Genomic DNA, 27,572 nt, shown 5'->3' on the forward strand with positions numbered 1-27,572 from the left:
GCGGCGCCGCTACACGCAGCGTTACGGCGGCCGCCGGGCGCGCTCCGCGCCGTCAGCCGATGGGCGCCGCGCCGGTCCCGCGGCAACATGGCGGCCGAGATCCACTCGCGGCCGCAGAGCAGCCGGCCCGTTCTCCTCAGCAAGGTCGAGGGGCACCAGGACGTGGTGAGCGCCGCGCTTCTCATCCCCAAGGAGGACGGGGTTATCACGGCCAGCGAGGACAGGTAAGCGGAGGCTGCCGGCCGCGGCCCGGGCGCCTCACGGGGCGGTGAGGCCCCTCAGGCCCCGCTCCCCGGCGAGGGGCGGCGACGGGCGGGCTGCGCAGCGTCGCGGGCGGCCCCTTGGCCGAGGGTTGGCTGCGCTTCGCTCCTCTCCCTCGGCGGTCTCTACGCATTGGGGCAGAGTGCGGGAGCGAAACCAGTTTTTACGTTGTAACTTTGCTGGAAGGCACGCAGGCGTGACTCTGCTTCGAGTCACAAGGAAACACCTGAAGTTGCGGTTCGAGGGCAGAAAATAACATTCCTCGGCTTGCTGTTGTCAGAGGGGAGGCAGAGGCTCGTCCCGCATGCCTGCAGCTGGGAGCGGGCTCGGGAGCGCGGAGGTGATGGCCTTCCGCAGCTGATGGGAGAAAGCTGGCGTACTTGTGTACAGCCTCTGCGAAGTTGTTGAAGTACAACTTACTTGTTTGTGTAGAAGGGTGCAGCAATGGTTATTCGCCGAACCAAAACTCCTCGGCCTGCGGCTGTGCAAGCTGACTCGCTTTTAGTTAAGTTACTTCTTCCGCTGTCTGTTAGCAGAGTTGGAGCTCCCCGAGCTGCTGTAGTCAAAACATAGTCTGAAGGTCTCAAACCTGCTTCGTTGTGACTGAAGCATTTCAGGAAATGAGTTGGGAGAGGTTGTGATTAGCTGCTGGGGCAAGGGTTTACTGGTGCAAAGGGAAAGTGTCTTCGGAGTCTAATACTGCTCCTTGTAGCATGTGAAATATCTGATGCAAAAACTGGTAATCTCATTAAGCAGTTATTCAGTTGAAACAAAAGTGGAGATGAGGAAGCAAGTAGCACAGATGATTGTTGGATAGGAGAGAGATGAGGGGTCTGCAGTGTAGAGAGCTGGAATTTCTCCCATGCTATGTGTGCAGTGTGAAGAGAAGAAGATACTTCTTAAGAGCTCCTGTCCAGAAGCTGTAGAAGTGTTTGAAAAGAGTGTGTTAAAGCATGAAAGTGCATTATCTGAGATGTAGCTTGGTGGAGTAATAATATTACTATTATAATATTAAATTTATGCAAAACTTAATGCAAGTTCAGTGTCAGTGTGGGCTGAATGTTAACATATTTGTGTTCACTTTGTTTTGAATATGTATTCTGAAGAAGAGGAAGGAGCAATTAATTAAGAGTTCGTATTGGAGTTAAACTTGTAGAGAACTTCATGGTACAAGGTTTGCGTGGAGCAGACAGTGCTAGCTGTTAAAGGTCCAATGCTGAAGGTTAGCAGTCTGCATGCTTAGACTGTGTTGATAAGAGCCAAGGATGCAGCTGCATCTTTATCTGGGCGAGTTTTAATACGGACCTGCGCAAGGAGAGCAGAGGCTGTTACCCACCTTTGCGTGTTAATTTCTAAGAGAAGCTTTGTACTCAAGGCTGAATTTGTGTGTTACTGTTGAAGTACACTTAGATCTTTAAACTTTCAGGAACTATTGCACTGTGTTACCTGTAATCTGTGATACCTCCTACAGTACATCAAAGCCTACTCACTGATGTATCCTACACCTACATGTTGTCATACTTATTGCTCTCCTGTTTGTTCACTAAGAGTGGGGTGTAGGTGTTAATACCGCATAACTGATCATGCTGTTAACAGCAAGCAAAGTACAGAGTTCAAGGAGTGAAAGACCTGCTGTGTACACCAAGAATAGGGCAAAAGTATTTTTTATTACATCTTAATACAGCTAAGGCTGTCAAGTATTTCATAATAACCAGTCAAGAGGAATGTGTTTACAAGTTTAGTGAAGAAAACATTGGAGCACAAACATTCTCTGGGAATATTGTGGATTATCCCCTCCTTAGAGAAGTTGTAGTTCTTTCTATTTTAAATTATATTTCCTAGAATGAAAAGTAAAAGGTGTTTTTGAGGGTACAAAAGGTGCTGTAGTAGATCTGTGAGTACCAATAACAATTTAGAGGCTTTAAAGTTTGGAAGCCAAAAAAGGAAGCAAGAATAGTTGCAGGAGTTAAATAGTTTATTTGCCCAATGTTATTTTTCAAGAGGATACTTGCCATCTGTGAAGCTTTCTCAGAACTTACCTAGAAAGAATGATTAACTAGGTGTCTCTACTACAGGCATCTTGCCTGAGCCTGTCTCTAAGACAATGCTTGGAGTTGTTGCAGTGTGCCCCTCAGCCTAGGAAGCCTCCTCCAGTGCCAACTATGAGTTGGATCCCTTTGCTCAAGGCTGGCCTATATTTTCTAAGCTGAGATAAGCCAGTGTGGGCTGCACAAATCTGGGATACTGTCAAATCTCTGGACTTTGCCTAGTCTCTCTGTTCTCAGCAGATAAATAACTAAGGTGGGGTGCACACACTCAACTGTAGTTGAGTATGCTGAGGGATGATAAGCTAAGAGACCCATTTAGGATACAAGGTGAGGATGTTATGTTTACCACAGGCTAACAGGATCTCCAGAGTCACATCTGAATGCTGGTATTCATTGGCCATTAGCAGCTGTTACAGCAGCAGTTCCAGTGCACAAGTTGTGGTATTAGGCAGCTTGGTGTTTTTTTGTTATGGTCACAATTGTTTTAGTGAGCAGAAATTCAACAAAAAGCATCAACTGCAAGCTGTGTCCTTGAGCTTGCATTGCACTGTGTTTAAACCACATTCCTAATGCTGTTTTGGGAACAAAGTCGATAGCAGTCTGATCACTTCTTGTCTATCTTGACTACCAGACAAATGCAGTGTTCTGTTCTTGCTAGGAAAACAATTATTAGTGATTGATTTCAGACAGAAAAGCTACTGTTAGTGAATTTGGAGGTGTTAGAAAGGTGCAGTTCTTGGAACTGGGTTAGTGTAGCTGCACAGTACTTGCAGCAGTGCTTGTATTGTAATAAATTTGAATTTGCCTGCCAATCTTTCATCATTTCTTTCTCCCTGACATATGTGCAGTTGACTTTTAGAGGACAACTTATGGGGCATGAGCACAAATACTGTTGGAACACCGAAGGATTTTCTCCATTCTGAAACCCCAGGTTGTTTGTTTTTTACTCGCTTTGTAAAAGAAACAGCAATTGAGAACAATGAAAATATGTAGAATTTGCTAAGGCCACTCTCAGTATTGCTTAAAGATGGCTTTTCTGTGTTTATGTAACGTTAAAAAAAAAAAAAACAAAACACAAAAAGCCAACCAAAAAACTCATTTGAATTACTCTTCTATAAATGTGCTTGCTTTCTAGCTGAAAGCAACTCCTGGGTCACTACCCAACATTTGTAGTTGAGGGAAGTTTGAAGGTCTCTTTAAATCTTGTTTTACTTCCTCATGCAACTCTCAGATATCTGACTCTATGGTAATTCTAAAAGTATGGATCAGTCTCTGGGTGCTCCTTGATGAGTTTCAGCATTTTTACATCCTTACTGAAACTACTCTCAAACTTGTCTTTCTAGGCCTTTAATAGGGAATGCTTAAGGAAAGGTGAATGGTATTTAGCTCTTCGCAGGTACTGAACACAGGCCTCTTCAGTGAAGAGAGACCAGGTTTTGAGAAGAGTGCTAAAGACTTTAGAGCTGATCTGGTGATTCTCATAATAAAAAGGTTTCATATTAGAGGGAGGCTGTGGAAGTGGCATTACCAGAGGACTTATCTTTGAGATAGAACTGGTATTTCAGAAATTAATTTATCCTAACTAAAGGAGATGCACCACAACAACAGATCTGGAGGAGAGCAAGTTGAGAAGTGAGATTTTGGCACAGCTTATTTGCTGACTGCTGTGAAACAGTCTCATCACTTTGCTCAGTCAGAGCTGTGTATAATTAGATATCAATCTGTGTGACAGCTTATCTGTGCAAGCATGAGGCCAGTGAAGTCTAAATCTTTATTAAACCAAAATAAGAAGCTTTTGGGAGTTAATTTTCCGAACTCCTGCGGTTGTTTTCTCAGACTCTCAACTTTGGTGAGGGGCTGTATTATTTATGATTGGTGTGCAAGTCATACTTCCAGTAAATAATTTGCTTTAGAAAAGGCAAATCCTTGCTTTCTTTATATTAATTACTGGTTTAGTGTAATTGACTGGAATACTGAGAGGAAACAAAGTCTGCCTTAGGAAAATCAGCAATGCATGTTCTCAGTCACTGCAATAGCTCTTAGTCTTTTTACATAAAAAATAATTACACGATTTTCACTAGAAGTGAAAGGGCTGAGTTTAGTAAGGGTGGAAGCTACCCTCTGAGATGTTCACAACAGCTTGAGTATGATGGAGCTGCTTTAAAAAGCCAACTAAAAACCCCTTAACAATGCATAGGCACTAATCTTTGCTGCTACTGTAATTTGCCTAAGAGTGACTTGGATGCATTGTTTCTTTTTCCTTTTCTCTTGTTACTGGAAAACAGCAACTACTCTGCAGTGTTAACTTTCGGACTTTGAGGCAGGGTTTATTGTAAAGAGGAAGTGATAGCTTTTAAGAGACAATCTTAATGCAAAATATTTAATGGACTTCAGTAATGTACATTTTCCACTTGATTCAAAAACTGAAAATCATTGTTTTGAGGCAGTGTGTATGGAGCTGTATTGATTTCAAGTTTTAGAAAATTAAAGCGGGGCATTGTCTGCTTTTGTTTTTGAGTGGTGTTTTAAGGAAAAGCCCTTAAATTATATTACAAAATAGGAATGCTACTTTTATATCTTCAGCCTGATGCAAGATGTCAGGCCTTTCCTGTGCTTGTTTTGTTAAACTCTTGCTGGCGATCTTATATGATGTTTGGCTAATCTGTCTCCTAGGGGTTTTTTTCCAAAAATTCTAACTTTTTTTTTTCTTAGTTAAAAGTAAATAGAACATAGTAAATAGAACTCATTTCAGTATAGTGTCTTGACAGTGTTTCTAGGTACACATGTTTACAGATCCTTTAGGTTTACATTTAGGAATGAGGAAGTTGTATCAAGAAGGCAAACAATAGTTTGGAGAGGAAATATCAAGTAGACTTAAAATAACACTGTCTACATGAGTGCTCTAAGCTTCTTGATGTGGATTCCCTTCAATTGTGCCTATTGTAATAATTTAAATGAAACTAACTTTCCACTTCCTTGATGATTTTCATGTATCACTCCTCCCAGGATTTGACAGTCATGAGAGTGGTGTAAAGTTCCCTAGGGCATTTCTCCTTTTGTTGCAACGTCTGGTTCTGAAAGGTTTCAAACTAAAAACAATTATATGAAGAGCCTCAGCATGCTGCCCAACTTGTCAACTTCTTTCAGTTCCCATTCGAGTGGATAATTGATCCTGTTTGTGTTTAGGCCAGAGGAGCAGTGCAAAGTAACAGTACTAATGTTCCTTGTTTTTTATGTTGGTGTGTGAAGTAGTAGAGACATGACTTAGAGGAAGTAATACTGAACTAGATATGATGTCCACTTCATAAATCAATATTTGGACATGGAGATGTCGGTAATGTGCTGCTCTAGAGGGTGAGGTACTTCAGTAAGCCAGACACTGAATGTTAGTAACAGAAGGATGAGTTGCACAGAAAAGTTGTAAAAATTTTAAAGTTCAGACTTCCATAATGAAATTATTTGCAATTATTGTTTCTTTAAACATATCAAACACTTAATCTGCTATAAAACAAGCTGTGATTTACTCTGCCAAAGCTGGAAAGTTCCTGCAGTTTGAATTTTATTTAAATCAGCCAGAGCCAAGGAAAATTAAAGGGATGCAATATGTAGCAATTTCTGAGGTGAACTGAAATAGCATTTCAATTTTGTACTTACTGAAACTCAATGTGTAAATAGTTCTGAAGAAAACTTCATAATCCAAGAGTGACTGTTCTTAGCACTGTTACTCTTATGTTAGAGTACTGTTGGAGTAGTATTATTTCTCCTATGTTCTTCCTCTTAACTGGTATGTTTGAGTAGCACAAAATCTAATAGGATTGAAGCTGATATTGAAGTAATGTGCTGGTTCAGATACAAGGCATGATGCACTTACCAATGTCTTCTTGCCAACACACAGGACAATACGAGTATGGCTCAAGAGAGACAGTGGACAATACTGGCCCAGCATCTATCACACCATGTCATGTAAGTACAGTGCTGGAGATGGTCAGTGATGACCAAAGCATGGGTTTTGTACGTGCGCTGTGTGTGGGAATACCTTCTTCCTGCTTTCTCAAGTGCTGGATTCACTCAAATGATCTTGAATTTGGGAACTTCGCAGCAGCTCTAGCTCAGACTGTAATTTGAAACCATCTGCATAGTGGATAACATCTAAGGCAGCGTTCTGTGGGAACCAGATCCTTCACCAGGTAAATCACTGTGTGGGTTTGCGGCTGTTGATGTCTCCAATGCTGGCAGATAACTTGTCTGCTGAATAAGTGAACTTTTCAAACCATCAGATAAAAATTCAGGCATAAGAATACTCACTGCATTCCAAGGTGTGCATTGTCTTTTTTTTCCTTCTCTCAACATTGAGATTATTAAGAAAGCAGTACTAAGCAGCAGCTTCAGTATTGAGTAGATCTTGAGTGTCAGTGTGCTTTTTGATTTTGAAATATCACTGAGCCTGGGTGCTTTGCTGTAACCTCTTCAATGTAGGCTTGCTACCTAGACAAATACCTAATATAAAATGACGGAGTACAGTGACAAAACATTATAAACAAAGGATGATCTTTTGAATGACAATTTATGCAGTAATTTGTATACAAATGTTAAATGAAGACCAAAGAATTGAGTTCCTTAGTGTTCTGTGTATTTTCAGATGCAGCCAGAGTAACCTAGGATCTAGATTAGAAATGCTAACTGTAATCTAGTCTGTGGTCTAAATCACTGTAGTTGTTCCATTTATCAGTCTTCTAAATAATCTATTAAGATTGTGCTTTAAAATAGGTTATATAAAATGATGTGTACTGGTAGGTAGTTTGAAGGGATGGACTTTTTCTTATGCAGTATGAGGACTCTTGATATTCGAGACTGTCCTATCTGGCTTCAGGTTACGAAAAAAACCTTCAAGGTCACATATCTGAGGGTCTTAGAGAAAAAGCTTTTGATTTAAAACACTATACCCTTCTCGGCATTGTAATTTGCCAGTTTCATGAGTACATTCTTCATTGAAATTTTGTTGGGAAATTTTCATTAGGACACTGTATTGTAACTTTGTCATTGCTTGTCACATTTTAGCTCTTAATTTCGAAAAGATAGGTAGATCTTTAGAGGTTTTCTGCTGAGAAAACATGAGCCTCCTTAAGGTTGCAGTTTGAGACGATTTTATATGAAGTTCACATGCAATTATGTATTTAGCACTTTGCTCTCTCTAATAACGCAGTCCTCTAATGTGAAGAATGGAATATTGTTCTCACATACAACATGGGACTTCATTTGAGATAATTTATGTGAGGAGCTCAAGTTCTTAAGTGTAAGCAGCTGCATATGCGGTTGCTTTCAGCCTGTACAAAACTCTGCTGGTGAAGTCATACCTTGTGGCAAAATCGTGTTTGCATGTGGTTCCTAGTTGTATATCTGAGTCTCTGTGGTCGTGTTTCATTCCTCTGCTTCACATAGAAAAATGTAAAGGTCTTACCAAGGGACAACTGTCTTACCCATGCAGACTAATTTCTATCAAGCTAGGTAATCCTAAACATCTTTCGTCCTGAGTGAAAAGGTTGGTTTAAATGTCTTGTGTATCCTAATGTCTCTGCTTCACTAACTGGAATGTGCTTGCTTTTTTTGACAGCGCCATGTTCAGCCATGGCTTATCATCATGACAGCAGACGAATATTTGTCGGCCAGGATAATGGAGCTATCATGGTAAGTTGCTGTGACTTTTCTTCAGAATGTATATTAGAATTGCTCAGACTGTGAACATGAGATGTTGCTGGCAGATGGTAATTTTTCTTTCTTTTTGGGACACCACTGCTACTAAATGTCTGAACTTCTTGACAGTCCAGTTGAGATGTACATGGGAGGACTGCAAATAAGAGTCCTTCTGGCTAGGTGTGAGCTAGCTAGCCTCCAGAATTCATTGAGCCATTAGTGTAGCAGTGGACTCATACAGTTACACTTTGTCAAGGAATTATTTTGAGGAGTACATTAAGCTGGGCAGAGTGCTGCAGTGGTACGCTAACAGGTTGTGAACTGCAACAGTCTTCCATCTAGCCAGAAGTGTGGATCTGACTGTGTCTCTCCATGCACATGTCTCTGGATTTTCTTTCTTCAGATCTTTTTATGATGTGGAAATTTCAGCTATACTTCTTGAATTACAAGAAGCAGAGTTGGTTTCTTTTCTTTCTGGAAAGTCTTTCTTCTGTCTTTGTATGGCTGTAATTGCTCTCCCTCTTCTGCAGAGCAGATGCACATAGCAGAAGAGAAAGTGAGCTTGTATTTGTCCCCTCTTTTGGCAAAGAAGGGGAATCTTGTGACTATCAGATGCTTTAATGGCTTCCTTTTGCTTTGAAAATGAGGTTAAAATAATAACAATCCTATAAGGAGCCCAGATACTGGATGAGAGTCAGTTATTCTACTGATAACTACTGTGAATAGCCTACATAGGACTGCATAGAATGGTGATTCTGGTGATAACTACTTGAAACTGTAAGCTGAGACTTTTAAAATTTCAGTGAGCCTAATAGATCAAATAGAGAATATTCTTACTTAAATTTGTCCGTTATGAAGTCTCAGATGCTTAGTTCTAAAACCTGCAAGACACAATTTTGTTTGCTATTGCTGGGGACAAATGAGATCTTAACTCTTCCTGTAATCTCCCTTCAGCAAACTGTTCTGAAAGCATACTCCCTGTTGAAAGAGTAGTTCAGCTTAATGTACAGGTGATGTCAGTGTGCTATCCTCCAACTTGAGAAACTGCTAGTTTTTAATGAGATATATTACTGCTATGCAATGTATTACTGCCGTGGCAGCTGCCACTATATTGCTGCTGTGTTACTGCTCTTTTTTGGGTATTGATATTGCTCATGTCCCTGTGGTATCTTTTCTAATGGTTCACTTTGTTTTTAGGAGTTTCATATTTCAGAGGACTTTAATAAGATGAACTTTGTGAAGACCTATCCAGGTAAACTGTTAACCAGTGTCTGTGCTAATATTTGTGTGAAGGGGAGGCATCTAAAATGTTTAGGAAAATGGACACTGTCACAGATTCATCAAGTCCAAATATGCTTTAAATCTGCCCTTCTAGTTTTCACTTAATTGGGTATAACTGCCATAAGGTAAGTGTTCTGTATTGAGTAATCCTCAGTCAGCTGAGTCTGTTTTAGTCATTATCATTAAGTTCAGTGCATCCTTAGCCTGTGAGTGTAATGAGCCAGAACTAACAAGTTTAGATTTTGGTCTTCCGAGTAGTTACGCTGCATAAATGTTGGAGTGAGAGCTTTCTAAAGGTGCATTTTGGTGTTTGCAGTTTCCATTCCTGCTCTCTGTAATCACTGGGCTTGGTTACTTCTAGCTGAAGAGTTCTTGCCTTCTCTGTCATTTTAGGAGAGCAATAGGGATGAAAAAAATCTTGTTTTTCTGGTACATGGGAAATAGCATTTCCATAAACATTTGAAAAATCCCTAAGTTCAGTGCTTGTCTGCACATCCTTAAAAAAAAATAGCTAGAAAACTCAATTGCTAGTTAAAATTGGAATATTAATGGAAAAGGCCTGAAGGAGACTCTCAAAGACTGCAGATTATGTATTGAAACAAAGTGCAGCTTGTCTTAAGGCTCCCTGATGCTACTAGAAGCAATGTTCTTGCTTAGGAGAAAAAGACCTTGTTCTTAAAGCAACAAACCCCTCCTTTGTCCTAAGGAAGATGACAACTCAGTCAAGGGAGATACTTCCATCTTGGGGAACAGGGAGTCTTCTTTCAAATGGTCATGTAACTTCTTGCTTATTGTCAACATTCTAAACAAAGATGGGTGAGATTTGGTTGCTCTTCCAGGTAGCAGTTGCAGTGCTGTGGTCTAGATAATGCTTTCAGGTACTTAAAAGCATGAACCTGAGCAGAGCTCCCCTGGAGTCGGGAAAAGAGGCACTTAAAGAAAGCAGTTCAGGTTTTTAGATGTTACATTACTCCCCAGAAGTCCTGGCCTAACTAGAGGAATCTGAGACTTTGCCTGCTCCTTAACCAGGGCATCTTGGTTGTCTGGGATGAACTCTCTGTGAAAGAGAAGGGCTTAAATATACTAAATGTCATGTTTGGTTCACTTAAGCTATTCAGAAGGTGAATACCAAACAGAACAATGCCAACCTTTTAAATTCAGCCTCAAGGCAAGTAGAATGTGATGGTAAAAACATCTTTCTGGGTCATTGCTTAGATATCATCTAACCAATGTCTGTCTGAATTGGAACATAAGAACACATCATTTTGATTTTTTTTTAGGAAAAAATAGCCATAATGTTTTTCTTCCCACAGCTCATCAGAATCGAGTGTCTGCTATTACTTTCTGCCTGACATCAGAGTGGGTAATCAGCACTGGTCATGACAAGTGTATCAGCTGGATGTGCACCAGGAGTGGGAGTATGCTGGGGAGACATTATTTCACCTCTTGGGCTTCCTGTCTACAGTATCCTTTGAAAAATATTTGCCACCCTGAAACTGGAAGACTGCTTTGTTCCTTTAGCTCAATTTATTCCTTCCTTTTCATGTAAAAAGCTAGAGTGAAATCTCTTGCAAGTGTGCAAACCCTTTTTTTGAGTCAATGTTTAATACCTTTTTTTCAGTTAGCTGCTGTTAGATGGTAGAAGAGGATGTTGTGACCTTGAGTTACAGAAATCACAATACGAGATTTTGAGACATTTGTCTGTAGCATCTTGTAGAAGTGACTGGTAACTATTATCTATAGCTTGGCCTGTTCCCTAGGCAAGTCACTTTGAACAGATGCCAGTGTACGTTTGAATCCTTGTAGACCATAGCATAAAACATCCTGAAAACCCTTTGGACTGCTTTATTTTTTCTGTCTTTGGTCCTGTTAATCTTTCCTGTCTTTAAGCTATGAGGTATGTTGAAACTTTATTCATTACTACTGGAATTTGTCTGTATGCAGTTTGTTTTCTTTCAAATTGCTTTAAACTGCAGCATTTGTAGCTTAAGAGCTCCAGTTGTCTATTCAGCTGCAAGTGCTTCAGTGCATTCTGTATCCTGTATAAAAGACTTATAAACCCAGTAACTTAAAATATAGTTCGTGTCAAAACTTTTGAGCATGACTTAAGTACTTCAAATGCCAGAACTATTTTTTTATCAATTGATAATGGTGGCAGTTTAGATGTGACTGGACAGTAATACAAGGTTTTGTTTGTTATATTAGGATTAATACCAGTACTGTTGTAAAAGTGGGATGATTCAAAAGCTGAAAGAGGTCAACTACATCACTTTAAAAAAGAGAGACCTCTGTAGAATTGCTGTGTAGTACTAAGAAGCTAGGAGGAAAGCTAACTGCTTGGTTACCAGCAGCATGTCCATCTTCTGAGGTAACCCCACACTGCCAAGCCTACCACTAAACCATGTCCTTCAGCACCTCAGCTACATGGCTTTTAAATATCTCCAGGGATGGGGACTCTACCACTTCCTGGGCAGCCTGGGAGAGTGTCTGACAACCCTCTCAGTTAAACAGTTCTTTCTCATCTCCAGTCTAAACCTTCCCTGGTGCAACTTGGCCGTTTCCTTTTGTCCTTTCATTCATTCCTGGGGAGAAGAAACTGACCTCCTCCACAGTCTCCTTTCAGGTATTTGTAGAGAGTGATCGTGTCTCCTATCAGCCTCCTCTTCTCCAAGCTAAACACCCCCAGCTCTCTCAGTTGCTCACTGTCAGACTTATGCTCCAGACCCTTCCCCAGCTCCATTGCCTGTCTCTGGACACGATCCAGCACCTCAATGTCTTCCTTATAGTGAGGGACCCAACGCTGAACACAGTACTTCAGGTGCTGCCTCACCAATGCTGAGTACAGTGCTGCTCCCATCTGTACAGACTCTGCTTTACAAACCTGTCAGCTCTTCAGTTAGTATTGTACTGTTGCTCTTTTTTTGTTGTCCTTGTTTTAGAGTTTGGGGGCTTTGTTTCCCACACAACATTTCCTGTGCAGCTCACCGCAGCAGAGTGCAGCTGGGTTAATGCTGGGGAGTGTGTTAGGAGACTAGCTCAAAGAACAGCCAGCTGCCTCTGAGTCTCAGTATTCAAATTCAGTGGCATCTACAGCTAATGCCATTGCAAATAATGGTACAGTTTGTTCTGAAAATGGAGAAAAGAATATGACCTTTTCCGTCAAGATAAAAATAACTTTACACTGAAGATCATGGCATTTGGAAATGCATTGTAATTGATCCTGCCTTTAGACTTATATTTGGAAGGACTAGCTTTCTGGTTTGTGTATTAGAAGCTTGGCTTCCTATCAGGAGGTACCTTGGTCGTTATTTGTTAATGATCCTATGTGTAAAGCTTCTGAGAAACACAGCAGAGTGCCTATTCTTTACTGGATTACTGCGGATAATGCTAGCCTGAACTTCCAAGATGAAGGATCACGTGCTCAGGGACTTAGTGGATTTGTTGAAAGTGAATTGTTTATCTCAAGATTCTGAAGGCTTAAGAGATTTCAGAATGTCATCAGATGGCAAAATCTTTTTCAGTTGTGGTTGGTGGGCTTTTTAGTACACGGATCTTTTAAAGTTAGTCTTTTCTGTTGTGTAGAATAGCCTAGTTTGCTAGCTGTTCCTGATGGGTTTTTTATGTGGCTCCAGGAAGACAGCTGAACTCTTGGGGTAAGTTGTATCCACTGTACAGGATTTTTTTGTAGCACTTGCTTGTGTTCCAAAGAGCAAAAATATTTTAAAGTTGACAAATGATCTAGTTCCATCCAGCTTGCTATGCTTTAGTTTCTGTAGACAATGACAAAACTGAACATCAGAAAACTGTTGCGGTTGATAATGCTTTTGGAAGCATGCCACCTTGTTAATAGATCCCATGTTAGGATGTGATGCAGCTTTTATGTCAGTGTTAAATGACAGAACCCTTTCTGAAATACACTCAAGGACCTGCGTCAGTAAATCTGGAAGTGCAGAGAACAGAGCAATAAATCATGTAGTCTTGACTTCTTGGTAGCTAGAGCATTGGGAGTATACTTCCACTGTAAGGTCAACTAACTGTGAAAGGTCAACATCCTTGTATCTTGCTTTTCCTTTCCTGGGGACATCAACTAGTATAACATTTTAGAAAGCAAAGAGTTTATAGGAGCAGATGCTAGGTAAGACTGAACGTCCCCAGCATTCAGTGAGGTGCTCATAGTGGTAGCTCTGCACTGCAACAAGTAGCCTGAGGAGATGTGGCATCTCTTTTAGAAGATCATGATTCTGTTCTGTAAGTGCCCGAAATGGTGTAAATCTGCTTGGCTTACTGTAAGCTAGGGGATGGATTATCTCATGGCTTTTTCAGTGTCTTCCTGAAACTTTTCTCACTTATTTTCCATAGTGGTAGGAAGGATGAGAAGAGAGGAATGAAAAAGGCTTAAAAATTACAGTCTCCAGCTCCTTTAGAAGTAGTTACGTAAATATTTATCTATTAAAATATTCTTTGCCAATTTATTTAGACTCTGTACCTGACAGCTGTGCTATTTGTTTTGGTCCCATAAAATACTCTTTAGAGAAAATGAGGCTGCTCCTTAACTGGTGTTCAGATATGATCATGAGACTCAGCATGCATTTGTGGGTGATTATTCTGGACAGATCACTCTCCTGAAGCTTGAACAGAATACATGCTCAGTTATCACAACACTCAAAGGGCATGAAGGTAAAGTAACTCTTCCTCTTAATTCTACTTGACCCAGATCATAGTATCTCTTTGTAAATTGAGATGAAATGTTCAGTTGGGTATCTGCCTCTTAAGGATAGATACTGGATAACTATTGCAGGGTAGTAGTTATCAAAAGCTATTCCAAGCTGTGCATGTGACTCTTTAAGAACAGAGGCATTCTTGCTGAAGGGGAATCTTAGCGTTATAAATACCTAGAGGTGTTTTTATTATAGATGAAAAATAAAGTTAAACACATGCACTCAGTGAGCACAGGTTGTCCAGCAGGTGGCCACCTTGGAAAGCTCCAGTCTCCTTCACAGCACAAAGAACAGACAAGAATCTATTACTGCAGGGTTTTTTTCTGGAGACCTTATAGTACTCTTGCTACCCAAAGCAACTTTAGCAACCCCCAGCCTAGATTCCTAAAAGCCATGTAATTCTTCTCATTGCAGACTTTGCTGTTCTGATCAGTATTTATGAGAATAATTCAGCTTGCTATGTTTAGCTGAAATTATGTATAAGAAGTCTAGAAAGACTTTTAGAAGCAAAATGATCTAGTCAAAGATGAATGTCTCATCCTTTGTAGTATAGCTCAAGTCCTTGTATTGAATGAAGAATGGAATAGTTTTGTAACATGATATGGAGCTCCTGTGGTAATGAATAGGGCAAGAAAGCAAGTCACAGGAAAAATGTTTAGTTTAATTTAATACCATGTTGAGAGAAATAAGGAAGAGTTAATACTTTTTCCCATGGCTTACTGGCAGCTTGCAAATCAGCTGACTAGCTTGCATTTGGGTAGGAGTGAATTACTGGGTCATGAGTCTCTGACCCATTGGAAAAGCTGCCTTGTTTAATATCTGTAAGTATAGAGCAGACTTTGTTAAAGCTGGGTGGACTCCTCATTTACAGATGGCTGAAAATGATAAAGCTGGATTTAAATGCAGGAGGCAAGTTGGAGACTTTTGAATGATAAATGCCTCTTCTGCTTTCAAGCAGAATTTCAGGTTATTTCAGTTAAGAGCAAAATAATTCTCCTGTCTCTAGTGACTCCTTTACCTCTGTATGTTCTTGTAGTAGTCCGTTTCAATGCAACTCCCTGATATTCTTAGTCTGAAAGCAGTATATCTCAATGTGGCACTGCATATTGTGCTTCCTATCACCAACTTCAGCAATGCTGTCCATAGAGCACACAACTTTGGCTAATATTTAAGTTCCCTAAGAGGATTGTGATCCTCAAGACAAGAGATTAATAAATCTGAGGGGCAGAAACAGGTTTTTCTTCAGTTGATGTAATAGTAGCTGCTTCATCTTTTTTCCTTTTGCTTATTTTTTTTTAAAGCAGAACAGATTACATGTAACTTTTTTCCTCATTACATGTAACATTTTTTCCTCTGCACAGTATTTCTGTAATCTCAAGGCCTAATAGCTCTTCAGTTTAAATGGCATCTTGCTCTTCTCTGAGTGCAGCTGTGTTTGCCAGACTTCAAAAGTTTGACTTCATCTTGTTCCCTTACTAGCTCTTGCCTTACTGTGATGTTGTAAGCAAGCAGGATTTAAATAGTTTTAGAGCTTGTTCATCAATAATCAGCTTGAAGAATTCTCCATATTTAACAACCTGTTCTGTGTAATGCTGAGGTAGCAGTCAAACTCCCTTTTATGGTGCAGATGTTCACTGTTCTCAGAGACAACTATTCCCAAATGGATCATCCTGAAAACAGTGTAGCCCTAAAGAGGGCAAGAAAAATCTCTTGTTCCAGACAGCTGGAAAGGACTGATTTGGGCTGTAATTCTCATTCATCTTGCTTTCAGACTAACAAAGGTTTTGGTAACAACTGAGGAATGGAAGGATGCTTTAAAAGGAGAAATGTCTGTAAGGGAATAAAATGTTCCTGCAACTTCAAAACTATTGCTAACATGAGGGACAAAATTACTTTTTTAGTCTTCTGGCTATATTACTATGTGTATGGGTTTAGTATAATACTGCTACTGTCAGATGACTCATTTCTTTCTGCCTGACTAATGAGGTGCACAGCCAGGTTGGGCTTCTGAAGTCTGGTTTTATAATTTAGGACATAGCATCCAAATTTGCTAACAGCAGTAAAACTGTCACTAATTTCTTATTCTAACTATTTTAAGGTTGTAAATGGTTACATAAGGGAGTTGGTTTACCTGTGAATACTGCATGGTGTCCTGTAAACACTGACCGAGCCATATTGTAGATACTAGCCTCTGCTTGGTGAATTTTAATACATTTCGTACCCCAAAGATGGCATAGCAGCCTACTGACTCAGACCTAGCTACCTAAGTACAAGGGACAGAAAGCTAACTCGAACTTTCCACTTGTGTTTTCCATCTAACTTTCTTCTTGGGCATATTTTGTTCTGTTTTCAAATGGTTTTTGCCTCTCTAGCAGGTTTGTGTCCAGGATTGTTGCATGCTGTCCTTTGCCATAAGGCTTTCAGTATCTGTTACTGTATTAAGGGAGTACCTCAGGTTTTACTTTAAGGACCCAGAAGAGCATTGTTATGTTGGGGAGTGGCTCCCTTAGATCTAACTGCAGAATGTTCTTTCCTAGGAAGTATTACTTCCCTGTGGTGGGATCCTGTTCAACGATTGCTCTTCTCAGGTGCCTCTGATCACAGCATTATCATGTGGGATATCGGTGGAAGGAAGGGGCGAACACTGCTTCTCCAGGGACATCAGTATGTAATGGTGTCTTACTTTTCCTACATGTTCTATAAGGAATACAGAATAGTGTGGCAGGATATTTGAATCTTTGTGAATAATGGAGAAAATAAGTTTGCAGAATTCTGAGGACTTTGAAAGGGAAAAAAGTTCATCAATACTAGGAAAGCATTACTGATAATTTTTTTTTTTTTTACTAATGTTTGATACTTCTAAACCATGGGTAATGAGAACATAACATAAAAGTAGGCTATATATGTCAACTTGCCTGAACTTTTAAGTTGCATGCTTCCCTGTTGTAAATACTTCTGAGTTGGCTGCAAGGGTGAGGCTAGAAACCTAATGTATAAGCATGTTTGTGTACTTGTGTAGAACAAGCTTCAATAGGTTCCTGTTCTCTGTTTCTATCAGTGAGGTGGTAAAGTGGCTGAAATACAGGGATGGGTCTCGACTTCAGAAAAGTATGTCATATCTCTGCTGTCCAGCAGATTAGATATTTAGGTGTCTATATTTAATCAGCTCTTTATTTTTAGACACACAACACTAGCTGCCATTTTTAAATCTAAGGCCTTAATTGATTCTGACTGGTAGTTCACCTCTGAAGATATGTTCTACTCAAAAATGCTGTAGCAGTAGAGATCTTGTTTTTGTTTGCAGATGTATTTGTATAGTGCATTCTCCTCTTGTCTGATTCCATGGATCCCTCCATCCACCTTTGATCAAGACTGATAGCCTTAGCCCTAGAACTCTTATTAAATCTTGAGAATTTAGTTTTATGGCTAAAGAGCTAGTAATAGAGTACTGGTTACAAAAAGTAACTGAAGTCTGTGGCTGGAAGACTTTAACTGTTGTTACTACTGCATCATGTGTCCTGGTGAACACTGTTAGTTTCTCATCAAAGATCACATTTAGTGTCAGACTTCATACTGAATGGTAAAGTAAGTTCTTCTGAGAAGCAGAATGGGGATTTTATTTCAACTTAGATGTTGCCAAGCAGTCTAGTACTGTTGAGATCCTTTGTTTAGTTAATTAGATTAGGCTTATTTTGCCTCTTTATTTAGGATTAAACTGTCTTATTAGTGAATGCTTGCTTTGCTTTGCAGCTACAGAATGACTTACTGTGATTTGTTAGCAAAAGTGGAAGCTCCATCTGCTTCCTAGCTGTATCTTGAAACAAATATTTCTCTTTATTTTTCTAGTTGTCTCTGTTTTGGTAACTGTGTCTCCTTGCCAACACAGATGAGTATTTGCACCCACGCTCTGAGCCAGTTGACACTCATTCTCAATGCTTACTGCCAGGAAATGTTAACATGGAACTGTACCTCATATTCTGGTCAAGCCTGTAAGAACAGATCTCTAGGCAACATCTTGATGCTAGGGTAGTGGTTAGGTGACAGCATCTGTCTGCTTGTCTTCACAGCTATAGTCAGTAGGCTTGGCAAAGTGTTTGGAAGTCAGTTTTGGCTTTCTAGGTATCTTTACATGGATAAATCAGGGTTTCTTTTTCTTTGAAACTAAGCTTTATTTAAATACCTGTGTGTAAATAGTGTCTACTTCGTTTGCAGTGACAAGGTGCAGGCTATCTGTTACATCCAGCTGACACGGCAGCTGGTATCTTGTTCAGCTGATGGAGGAATTGCTGTTTGGAATATGGATATCAGCAGAGAAGAGGTAAGACCATGTTCTAGGTCAAGGATTTTTTTTTTTAAAAAACTTTTTTTCCCTTTTTCAGGGGCTGATATCAGTTCTTTGCTTAGTGAGTTCTGCAGACTGTTTTCTTCACATTGCTTAGAATTTTAAGACTGAACGGTATTGGTAAAACCTGCTCTGTTCTAGTGGCTCCGCATACTGCATTGCAGTAGATGAATTCCCAGGACAGGCTTGAGAATGCTTAGTCTTATCTCAGTGAAATGACATGTTCACTGGAATGGCTACAGCCCTTTCTGCTGGAACACTAAAGCAGGCAAACTTTTGCAGTAACAAAACCAATGGACTGTGCTTCGATGGTCTTGAAATGAGTTCTCAACTCATGTCAAGGCAGATAACTGAGATGCAGCTCTGGAGATGCAGTTCAGAATGTAGAGATTCCTCCCCAAAGACCTCAATACACAGCAATTGAGCCTGCCATGCACAGTCTTTCTGCATCAGTTCATAAATACCAGAGGAGCTTAAAAGATGTCTATTACTACAATCTTTGGTTAAACCGTTACTATAGGAGGTAGTTTTGGTAGCCCCTATAAAGCAGTACTTAAAGTTTGTTAAAGTGTTTGAAAGTGTTGAAATGTGTGAAAGCCCTATTTTCATTTGGCCTAATCCATTTATGGCAGGAAAAATATGTAGGTGGGAGAAGGGAGGCTTAGTGAAGATGTAGGCAGGAGGGAAAGTGCAGATGAGTTCTACGTTATTTCAAACCGCAATCCTAGGGAAGCAGCAAAAATACTTCTAGAATTTACTCCTGAACCCCCCACTATTAGAGGGGGTTACTGTCTTATAGTTTCTAGAACTTGGATTACACTAGCCCTTAAAAAAATCATCTAGGCAACCAGAGCAGCAGTCTTTGCCTGCAGCAAGTTTAATAACTTTGGTGTTTGAATTAGTTTTCTTATTAAGGCAGTAACATAACATTCTGCCGTGGGCTTAAAAAGTATAGGAGGCATGCAAGTAACAAATAACTGTAGTCTTAGGTTTGAGGTTTCTGTATTAAACTTCCTTTGTACTATACCCTAGGCAATCTGTTGTAATGTCCAGAGCCCAGCCAGGGCATCTTTCCAAGTAAAACTTTACTTTGGATTCTTAAAACAAACTTCCTTGTCTGTCCTATGATAAAAAAATAATTCTGATTGCTTGCATCTCTTGCTCTTTTATAGGCTCCTCAATGGCTAGAAAGTGATTCCTGCCAGAAGTGTGAACAACCTTTCTTCTGGAATATAAAACAGATGTGGGACACAAAGACAATAGGGCTGAGACAGGTGAGATGGCTGGTTTGAGTGTTTAGCTGTACTTCAGCACTTAAGCAAAATGTAAACAGAAAGTCACTAAAGCTGTTAAATCTTTTAATCTGTTGGTATATTTGGTGCTTTGAAGTGAGGTTTTATTGAGAGCTCACAGCTTCTAGGCAGTGCTAAGAAATGCCCAAATTGTATGGAAAGTTCCATCAAACTTCTATCATTGGGCAAAGCAGGCTGTGTTGGGAGTGCTCTGTTGGGTTTCACTGAATATTTCAATGTATTGGACTGTGGGCAGCTAATCTTCAAATGTGTGAAGTGGTACACAGTGCCCCATAACTGAGGAAATTGCAGCCTAACGTGTTGTAGAGTACTTGCAACATGAAGTGAAGCAGAGGTGGCCCTGCTCTCACTAGGCTAGAGTGAAAAAGCTTTCCTGATAGCTTTAGTTTTGGAGAGACTGGACAGGCACTGAGACACTCATCTGTTTCTGACTGAGAGACTGTTATTTCTTTGGTTGCCTGTTCAACCCTTATTTTCCCCTGCTCCCAGAAGAAGCTTGCAAAAGGAGAAGAGGATAGACAGGGAGAATATGCAGGTAAACCTATTAAGGGCCAAAAAGCCTATTCAGAACTCCAGAGTCTTTAGTCTTTAGTTGAAGGAACAGAAGGTTTTCCAAGAGGTTACAAAACAAGCTTTGTTGTTATTCTGTCTACACTTGGTAAGATGAGTCAAGTGGCATAATATAGTGATTTTGTTTGTTTGTTTCCTCCTTCCTCCATGAAGCATCATTGCAGAAAATGCGGGCAAGCAGTGTGTGGCAAGTGCAGCACCAAACGGTCAAGTTACCCAATCATGGGATTTGAGTTCCAGGTCCGTGTCTGTGATTCCTGCTTTGAGTCCATCAAGGATGAAGAGTGAGTATTAAGGCGTAATAAAGAAAAGTAATACTGCTGAAATGCAGAAATAGTCGTATTCGCTTCACATAAACAAATGTACCAAGGTGACTGCTAATAGGCCACCTTTGCCTCGAGCACTCAAAGCACTGCAATGGCAGAGATCCCTCAGATGGGGATCAGAGATACTATTCCAACTTTCATATCCACTTTATTTCTTCTTTTCCATGAGCCAGATCTAGACTTGAAAAGTATTTCTCTCAAGGTTTTTGTGTAGTTAAAGACTATTGATTTGACTTAAAATTGCCCAATGTGTGCCTGACAATGCATCCCAGCTGCCAGGATGTATGTAAATTATTTCAAGTACACTTAATGAAAACTGTTTCTACAGGAATATTCTTCACAGCTCAACATTATTTTCCCCATGTAAGCAAATTGGGTGAAATGTCATTTGCTATCTCAATAAACTCTTCCTGGCAATGAAGGAACCCTCTTTTTATCTTGATCTAAACAGCACTTCAGTGTTCAGTGTCATGTCCCCTCCTGGGACACCTGGAGTGCTAAAGGAGCAAATAATTGGATGCCAGTTTGGGGGCTATTTGTGGTTGGGGTTTTAGATGTTTTGTTGTTTGTCAGGTTTTTTGTTGGTGAGGGTTTTTGTTTGTTTGTTTGTTTAAAAAAAAAAGGAGGTGCTGTACCCAAGTTGACTTATTAGAGTCAGCAGGAAAAAATATAGCTGAGCTTTGCTTTATAACCAAGAGCAGAATTACTAACGCAGTGTCCCACTTCTGCTGTGGTATTATTAACAGTCGGGATGCCAAAGGCCAGGAAGTGTCACACCTGTATAATTACACAAGCAGTCCCTTAGCCTGATTTGCTAATTTAATTGTGTCGCCTTTAATATGGCACTGTAGTTCTCAGGACTGATTTATTTGTACTTGGACAAGTCAATTTTGTTGTAAGTTTATTTTGCACTGCTATAATGATGCCATCGAGCCTCATCTGCTGACTGGCTTTCATTTGCATTTGTCTTGTGCAGCCGTACTTCCCTGGCAACCTTTCATGAAGGAAAACACAACATTTCACACATGTCCATGGACATCTCCAGAGGGCTCATGGTGACTTGTGGGAGTGACCGGATTGTGAAGGTATTCACATACCTCTCTTCTGCATTTATTAGAGATATTTACTACAGAACTAATAGTTGTATATACATTTTTCTTTCTGACAACTGTTGCTACAAAGCCAACTGTTGTGGGCAGCAAGATCTGTGTTTGCTGCAGGCTGCTATTCCTGCAGCTGAATGAGGAAATGACTGTAATTCCACTGTATAGAGTCTAGCTCTCAGAACTGGTTACTGTGGAGTCCTGTGGACAAAGCAAGCAGGCATTAGCAGTAGGAGAATCCACCAGCAGCCTTAAAAGACACTGATATGAGGAATTGTTCAGGCTTCCTTTATTCTGAGCTCCCTGGCTTCTTGGAGTATTGCCTCTGAAAGACGTAGTTATGAGACAGCAACATGGAAACTGGACTATGTAGAAGCTTGCTGTTCACACACAAGCTGTACATGTGCCATGCATGTCCGAACTGAGACTATCCCAGCCTGTCCTTGTTTTTCTGTAAGCATCTTTGTAAAAACCTATGTAGCACTTTTTTTTAAAACGGACCAACAGAGAGCTTGCTAGAAGACTCTTGAGCCCTGAGTTTGACTTTTGGTTTGTAAGGCTGACACAAATCTTTGACATTTTCCTCCAATGTAGTTTAATCAGGATTTGGTACCTTGTGTCCAGGAAAATCTTTGTTTACTTCTATGCCTCTTATAGGAGTATCTTTTAAGTCTCATAATAATGCTATGTAATTCTCCAATATTTTCTTCCAGATCTGGGACATGACACCAGTAGTTGGTTGCAGCATTGCAACTGGCTTCTCTTCACGCTGATCTCATACCTGACAGGTTCTTGCACCTTATGTACAGCAATACGCACCAAACGAACGGAATCCGTCTTATGAATATTACCACAGACACTGGTTGCTTGATTCTTCTCCTGCTGCTGTTCCAGGATGGACAGTCACCTTGGCAGAGCACAGCTTTTCTGCTGGGCTAACCGGGCACCTCCTCGGTGCAGACATGTGGTTTCGCAGCCTCTGGGACTAACGTAAAGTGGCTTCCCTGCAATAGGACACCTTGGCAAAAGGACCCCTCGTTTCTGGGTTTACATATGTAGTGTTAACTATGTGCTATCTCTGCTGATGTATCTTGTCCAGATACTTTGTTGCTAAAATGTTCTCTCAGAGTAAAACCAGTGTAGTAAATTCAATTTGTGCAAATAGTAAAATAACTTATTTTCTCTTCCAAAAAGCAGTTCTGTAGAAATACTTTTGAGCAGTCACTGTCTAAACTGCCTCCAAAAGCTATGTTGGTTATTCCTATGGAAGGAGGAGACATTTCAAAGTAGCAGGTCGCTTCTTTCAGATGAGATAGTAAGAGAACCTTTGATCACACAAGATTTCCTTTATTGGCTTTCTTGTAGTGTTTGTCTTCAAGTTCAGTTATTAGTGAAGTCACTTCTGTGGGACAGCTGTTCTGTTTAGGTAGCTGGTGAGTCTTTGAAAAATTCTAGGCTCTTTAAATAGTGTTTTAACATAGCTAATAAACTTCTATAGCTCTTAAGAAAATGTGCAGCCCAGCTACTCTACTTTAGAGACAGGCTGTAGGTATTCATAAAACACTGGCTGTACACCGGCAACTCTCTAATGCTGTTAGAACAGGAAACTAAGCAAATCTGCCTTCTTAAATGTAATGACTAAGAAAAAATGACCACCTGAGTTTTAGGGACTTCTTCCCGTGGAAAGGCTGGTATTTCTTTAATGGTAGGGAACCTGTCTCTGCTGAAGTGCAGCACAAATTCAAATACTGCCTTGGAGTTGCTTAAACCAGATAAATACTGAGCAATAATTACTGAGGTACAAAACAGCTGCTTTTTTCTCCTGCACCTAGGTTTGTTAATCCTGAGATAGCTCCTCAGGATAGTTCCTGTCCTGTTTTAAAGCTGAGAAGTACGAAGAAGAGCTGGGAGGTTTTTATGACTGCAAGTGGCACATACGGGGAAATAACTAGTGAGATACTGTCAATAGATCAGTCTGACGGTTGTGTGAATTTCCTACATTTGAACACTGTAAGGAGAACTTATTTTGAAACTTTGAAAGCTAAGGTAATATGTCAGAGATTAAGCTTGGAGCTGTTTGGATTTTTCTGGAAACAGATGCATATGTGTGAGGACAAAAAAAAAGTGGATAGGTCAGCTGGCCCAGAATAGGTGATGTTGCACAACTGTTAAAGGTAATAGGCTCTTCCTGACAGAAGACTTAAGGGTTAGACTGTCTTTATTTACAGCAACAATCAAATGGTGCTATGAGTGTTAGTGAATTCAAGTCCTAGGTATGTAACTTGACACTAATAATCCACACTGGACCATGCTGTAGGCTGAAACAGATGAAGAATATGGTATTGTTAATATGTCATGATTCACTTGCATTTTAAGCCAAAAAGCTGATAGTGTCCAAAGGGCATTAGAATCCAGACTATGTCAGTTACTGTTATTTTGGATCTGGTTTTGTCTACCTTTCCATGGGCCTTCTCTGGAAGTTTTGTGAAGAACCTTTAATTTGCTGGGCTTACTGGGCCACTGGAAAATAAACCAATCCCCCTTTTGTGAGAATCCCAAACCCATCTTTCCTTCAGTTCAGGATTTAGCACCTGTCACACTGATTTGATCCATGCCTTGCTACACACTGTAGAGCTTAGGGGGTTTATGAAGGCTTATTTCTAAGCTATTGAGAGAAAATCAGCTTGTGCTAGAAAAAAAAGCTGTAGCTTTCTACTCTGAAGGCCTTCACCTTTGCAAATTAGGAAGGAAACTGAATGACTGTAGAGGTGAATAAGCCCTCATGGTGCTCTGCATTCACTTTCAGATTTCTTCCTATCTGGCTGTGGAAGAGACTGGAAGCCTGTTTCCTTGCAGCATGTAAGGCAGCACATGAGTTACATTGGTAGAACTGTTTAATATCCAACCCTGCTGGGTAAGGAGGATGTAGGGTCATGAGTTAAGCTGGGAGATGGATGGAGGTGTGGGATGAATAGCACATTTTTCAACCAAACATTGAGACTTACACCAATGACACTGAGGTGTGACTCCTTTGCAGCTAGCACTCCTGAGCTTCAGCATTTTTAGTTGTGATTAGCCAACGTGGCCCCTGCGCAGTGTGCAGCTCCCTCCCCTTCCCTGTGAATACTTCCTTTGCTTCTTCACGTTAGGTTTTGCCACTAGATAATATATTCTCTACTACATAATGTTAAACCTAAGGAATCTATTTTCTGTAATTGATATACTTAAAGATAGTGCCAGTTCAGAGATAACAGGACATTGTTATTCAGATATAACAAGACATGGCTGCTAAATCATTAGTCATTTAAGTATACTCTTGGTGTTGAATGAGTAATGCTTACAAACCACTAAAGAAATAGTAATTTTGTTTATAAACAACTATTTTGAAGGCACATACTCTCTTGAAACTGAACATACTTCATCTGTGTCAGCTCAAGTGTGCAATTACTAAGAAGGCATTACTAATCTCGCTTGTATAACCACCTTCACTGGGGCAGGGAAGGGGAGCAAAGGCTACTAATATGTGCTCATTCTTTACTAGTTGTATTTCTGTACTCTGCATAGTTAAGAGATGCTAGATAAATCTGTCCCTCGCTCCTTCTTGTCTGTTTTTTAAAGTTTGACTACATGTACAATAAAATATTTCTTGATATTCACTTAGTCTATTTGGATGATCCATCTTTTCCATTCTGTGAACGCACAACCTTCATTGTATGCTCTGGCTCCTCCTTTACCTGACCCATGTCCAAATTCTAGGTTGGAGGGAGAACTTGTTAGATGTATTGTGTTGGAGCTGAAGAAGGTTAAATATTGCAGCACTGAGGTTAAAAGCCCACTGTGAACCAGTGAGCTGAGAGACAACTGCTTTGTGGCCCAAGCTAGGGATATATAACCCTATCCTGTGTCCAGCTCATGTAGGCCTCTTCTCTGATTCATCTAGTTCTCCTTCAGAGGTCTGCAAAGTTTCTGACAACACAGTGTCAGAGGATCAATCTCTTCACTGAGATCCCTTTGACCTGTCTGAGGTATTACAGAAATACTAATTTATACTGGATGGAATGAGCAGAGCCCACAATATGATACATACAGAGGACATGAGCTTCAGCCAGAGGATGTGGTCAACACTTGTCTTACGATACTTTCTCACAGAGAAAGGGTGGGGACAAGCTGAAAAGCATCCATATCCCTCAGAGCAATTTGCAACCTTCACAGGCTCAAACACAGCACTGGCTGCCTTTGTAACACTTGCACTGCCTGAACACTGGCCTGCAGACCCATGGCATAGCTCACTGCTCCCCAGGTGATTTGGGAGCAACAGAGGGAATCTGAAAGGGCTTCACCAGCTCTACACCTCTGAAGGGTGGCTGAGTAGGCTGTATGGTATATAATACTGCACTTTTAATTTTTTTTTTTTTTTTTTTTAACAAGACACATCTCATTTTGAGCAGTTTCATCTTCTCACTTTTCCCAAGGCAAAATGTCTTGTGTTCTAGTTCCAACAAAATGAAGCTATTTTGGCTTTAGTTGGAAACAGGCTGTAGCTGGAAAAGCCTGTTTAGGCATCTGTGTAGACCATCTCAAGGAATGTTTTAAATGAGGCATAGGAACTCTAAATTAGTTAAGTCAGAAGATGTTTGAGAACTACAAATGGTGTCTTTGTAGTGAAAGCACTGAAATTGGTTTCCTAAATGAGAATGCATAGTTGATCATTTCTCACATTCCTTATGTTGAAAACTTCATTTAAAGTTCAGATAAACTGTATGACAGGTCCTAGCAATGACTTTTTTGGTGTGGTGTTGACTTAACTCATTTGAGAAAAGGAGAATACACCAGATGCAGGAAAGAGACACATTTTTATGTTGATCAGATTTACAGCCATGTACATTGGAAGGAAAGTTCTCAAACGCTTTTTGTCTTTGTAGGTGAAGTCCTCAGTGCTGAATGACCTGGCTAAAGTGAAATACCATGATCAAACTCTACAGAAAATGATTCATTTCTGCCAGCTTAATATTATTTAAAATTTGTTGTCAACTAACCAACTTTCAGTGAGTTACAACATGGCCTTTGAGGGCTTTCTCTGCTTCTCTCATGAGTGTAAGGCAAGCCTTCTTGATGGTCTCTTCAGTGAGTGCAACCAAATGATCCCCCAAAGTTTTTGCCCCTTTGGAGGAAGTAAGGGCATGGTCTCTGGGTAACTGTGTATGGTCTACTAAACTCATTAATAATGTAAAAGCTAATAGTTAGTAGATTCAAGGACAGTGTTATTGGTTGTATCACTTTGGCAATGGAAGACAGAATAATACCAGTAATAAAATCTATACAATTTCTTTTTTATAAAATTAAGTATAAAATATTTTATCAAATAATAGATATGCTGAATCATTAGAAACTTTGCTTTCTATTTGTATAGCATGAGCCTTTTTCCCCTCAGCATGCTGTCAGCTCAGAGTTGCCATAACTGATTGCCCTCTAACTCACTTGTGCGCTCAGAGTCTCCTACCAGTTTTACTGTGTAATCTGTGCTCACACAGACAAGTTGAACCATATTCTTTGATTTACTCCCAACGTGTTCTGCTAATTCGGGTGGAATTGACTGGCTTGTCTGCAGAACATTTGGTACATTCATTCCTAAATTGCTTTTTGTCACAAAGGTATCACGGGTTGCCTTACATCTAGCTGTTCTAACCAAATTACTAAGGAAGTTCTGTCAGCTTTAGTTACAAAGGCCCTTGTGTGCTATGAATCGTGTTTTGTGAGACACCCAGAGGCTTCTGTATCTCAGCAATTATCCAGCCCAAAATCCAAGATAAATGTATGTAGTAGTACAGGTTGGTTGTGGGATTTCTCATCTGTATTTTTATATGTGATCCTTCTGTTTGTCATCTGAAATGCTTCATATTGACCTGTTCTTTGGGAAAC

At 40.2% G+C, this 27,572-nt stretch overlaps 1 protein-coding gene across 1 annotated transcript; it reads left to right on the top strand.

The window, feature by feature from the left end:
- WDFY1 (WD repeat and FYVE domain containing 1) lies at positions 1-25,309 on the top strand. The gene is made up of 12 exons (XM_062005570.1): positions 1-224; positions 6,205-6,272; positions 7,921-7,994; positions 9,198-9,252; positions 10,595-10,745; positions 13,846-13,958; positions 16,537-16,663; positions 18,212-18,317; positions 19,514-19,615; positions 20,378-20,508; positions 21,527-21,635; positions 22,367-25,309. The coding sequence occupies exons 1-12, from the start codon at positions 88-90 to the stop codon at positions 22,424-22,426; spliced, it is 1,233 nt and encodes a 410-aa protein (XP_061861554.1). The 5' UTR covers positions 1-87; the 3' UTR covers positions 22,427-25,309.
- Positions 25,310-27,572: the final 2,263 nt, after the last annotated feature.

The sequence above is a fragment of the Colius striatus genome, chromosome 12 (assembly GCF_028858725.1).
Source record: "Colius striatus isolate bColStr4 chromosome 12, bColStr4.1.hap1, whole genome shotgun sequence".
Lineage (NCBI taxonomy): Eukaryota > Metazoa > Chordata > Aves > Coliiformes > Coliidae > Colius > Colius striatus.

What these genes read in the sequence shown, in the direction of transcription:
- WDFY1 (XM_062005570.1), top strand. Translation starts at nt 88, where the DNA reads ATGGCGGCCGAGATCCACTCGCGGCCGCAGAGCAGCCGGCCCGTTCTC. An exon ending in TGGATATCAGCAGAGAAGAG is followed by an intron (nt 18,318 to 19,513) that starts GTAAGACCATGT and finishes GCTCTTTTATAG; the next exon opens with GCTCCTCAATGGCTAGAAAG. An exon ending in GGAGTGACCGGATTGTGAAG is followed by an intron (nt 21,636 to 22,366) that starts GTATTCACATAC and finishes ATTTTCTTCCAG; the next exon opens with ATCTGGGACATGACACCAGT.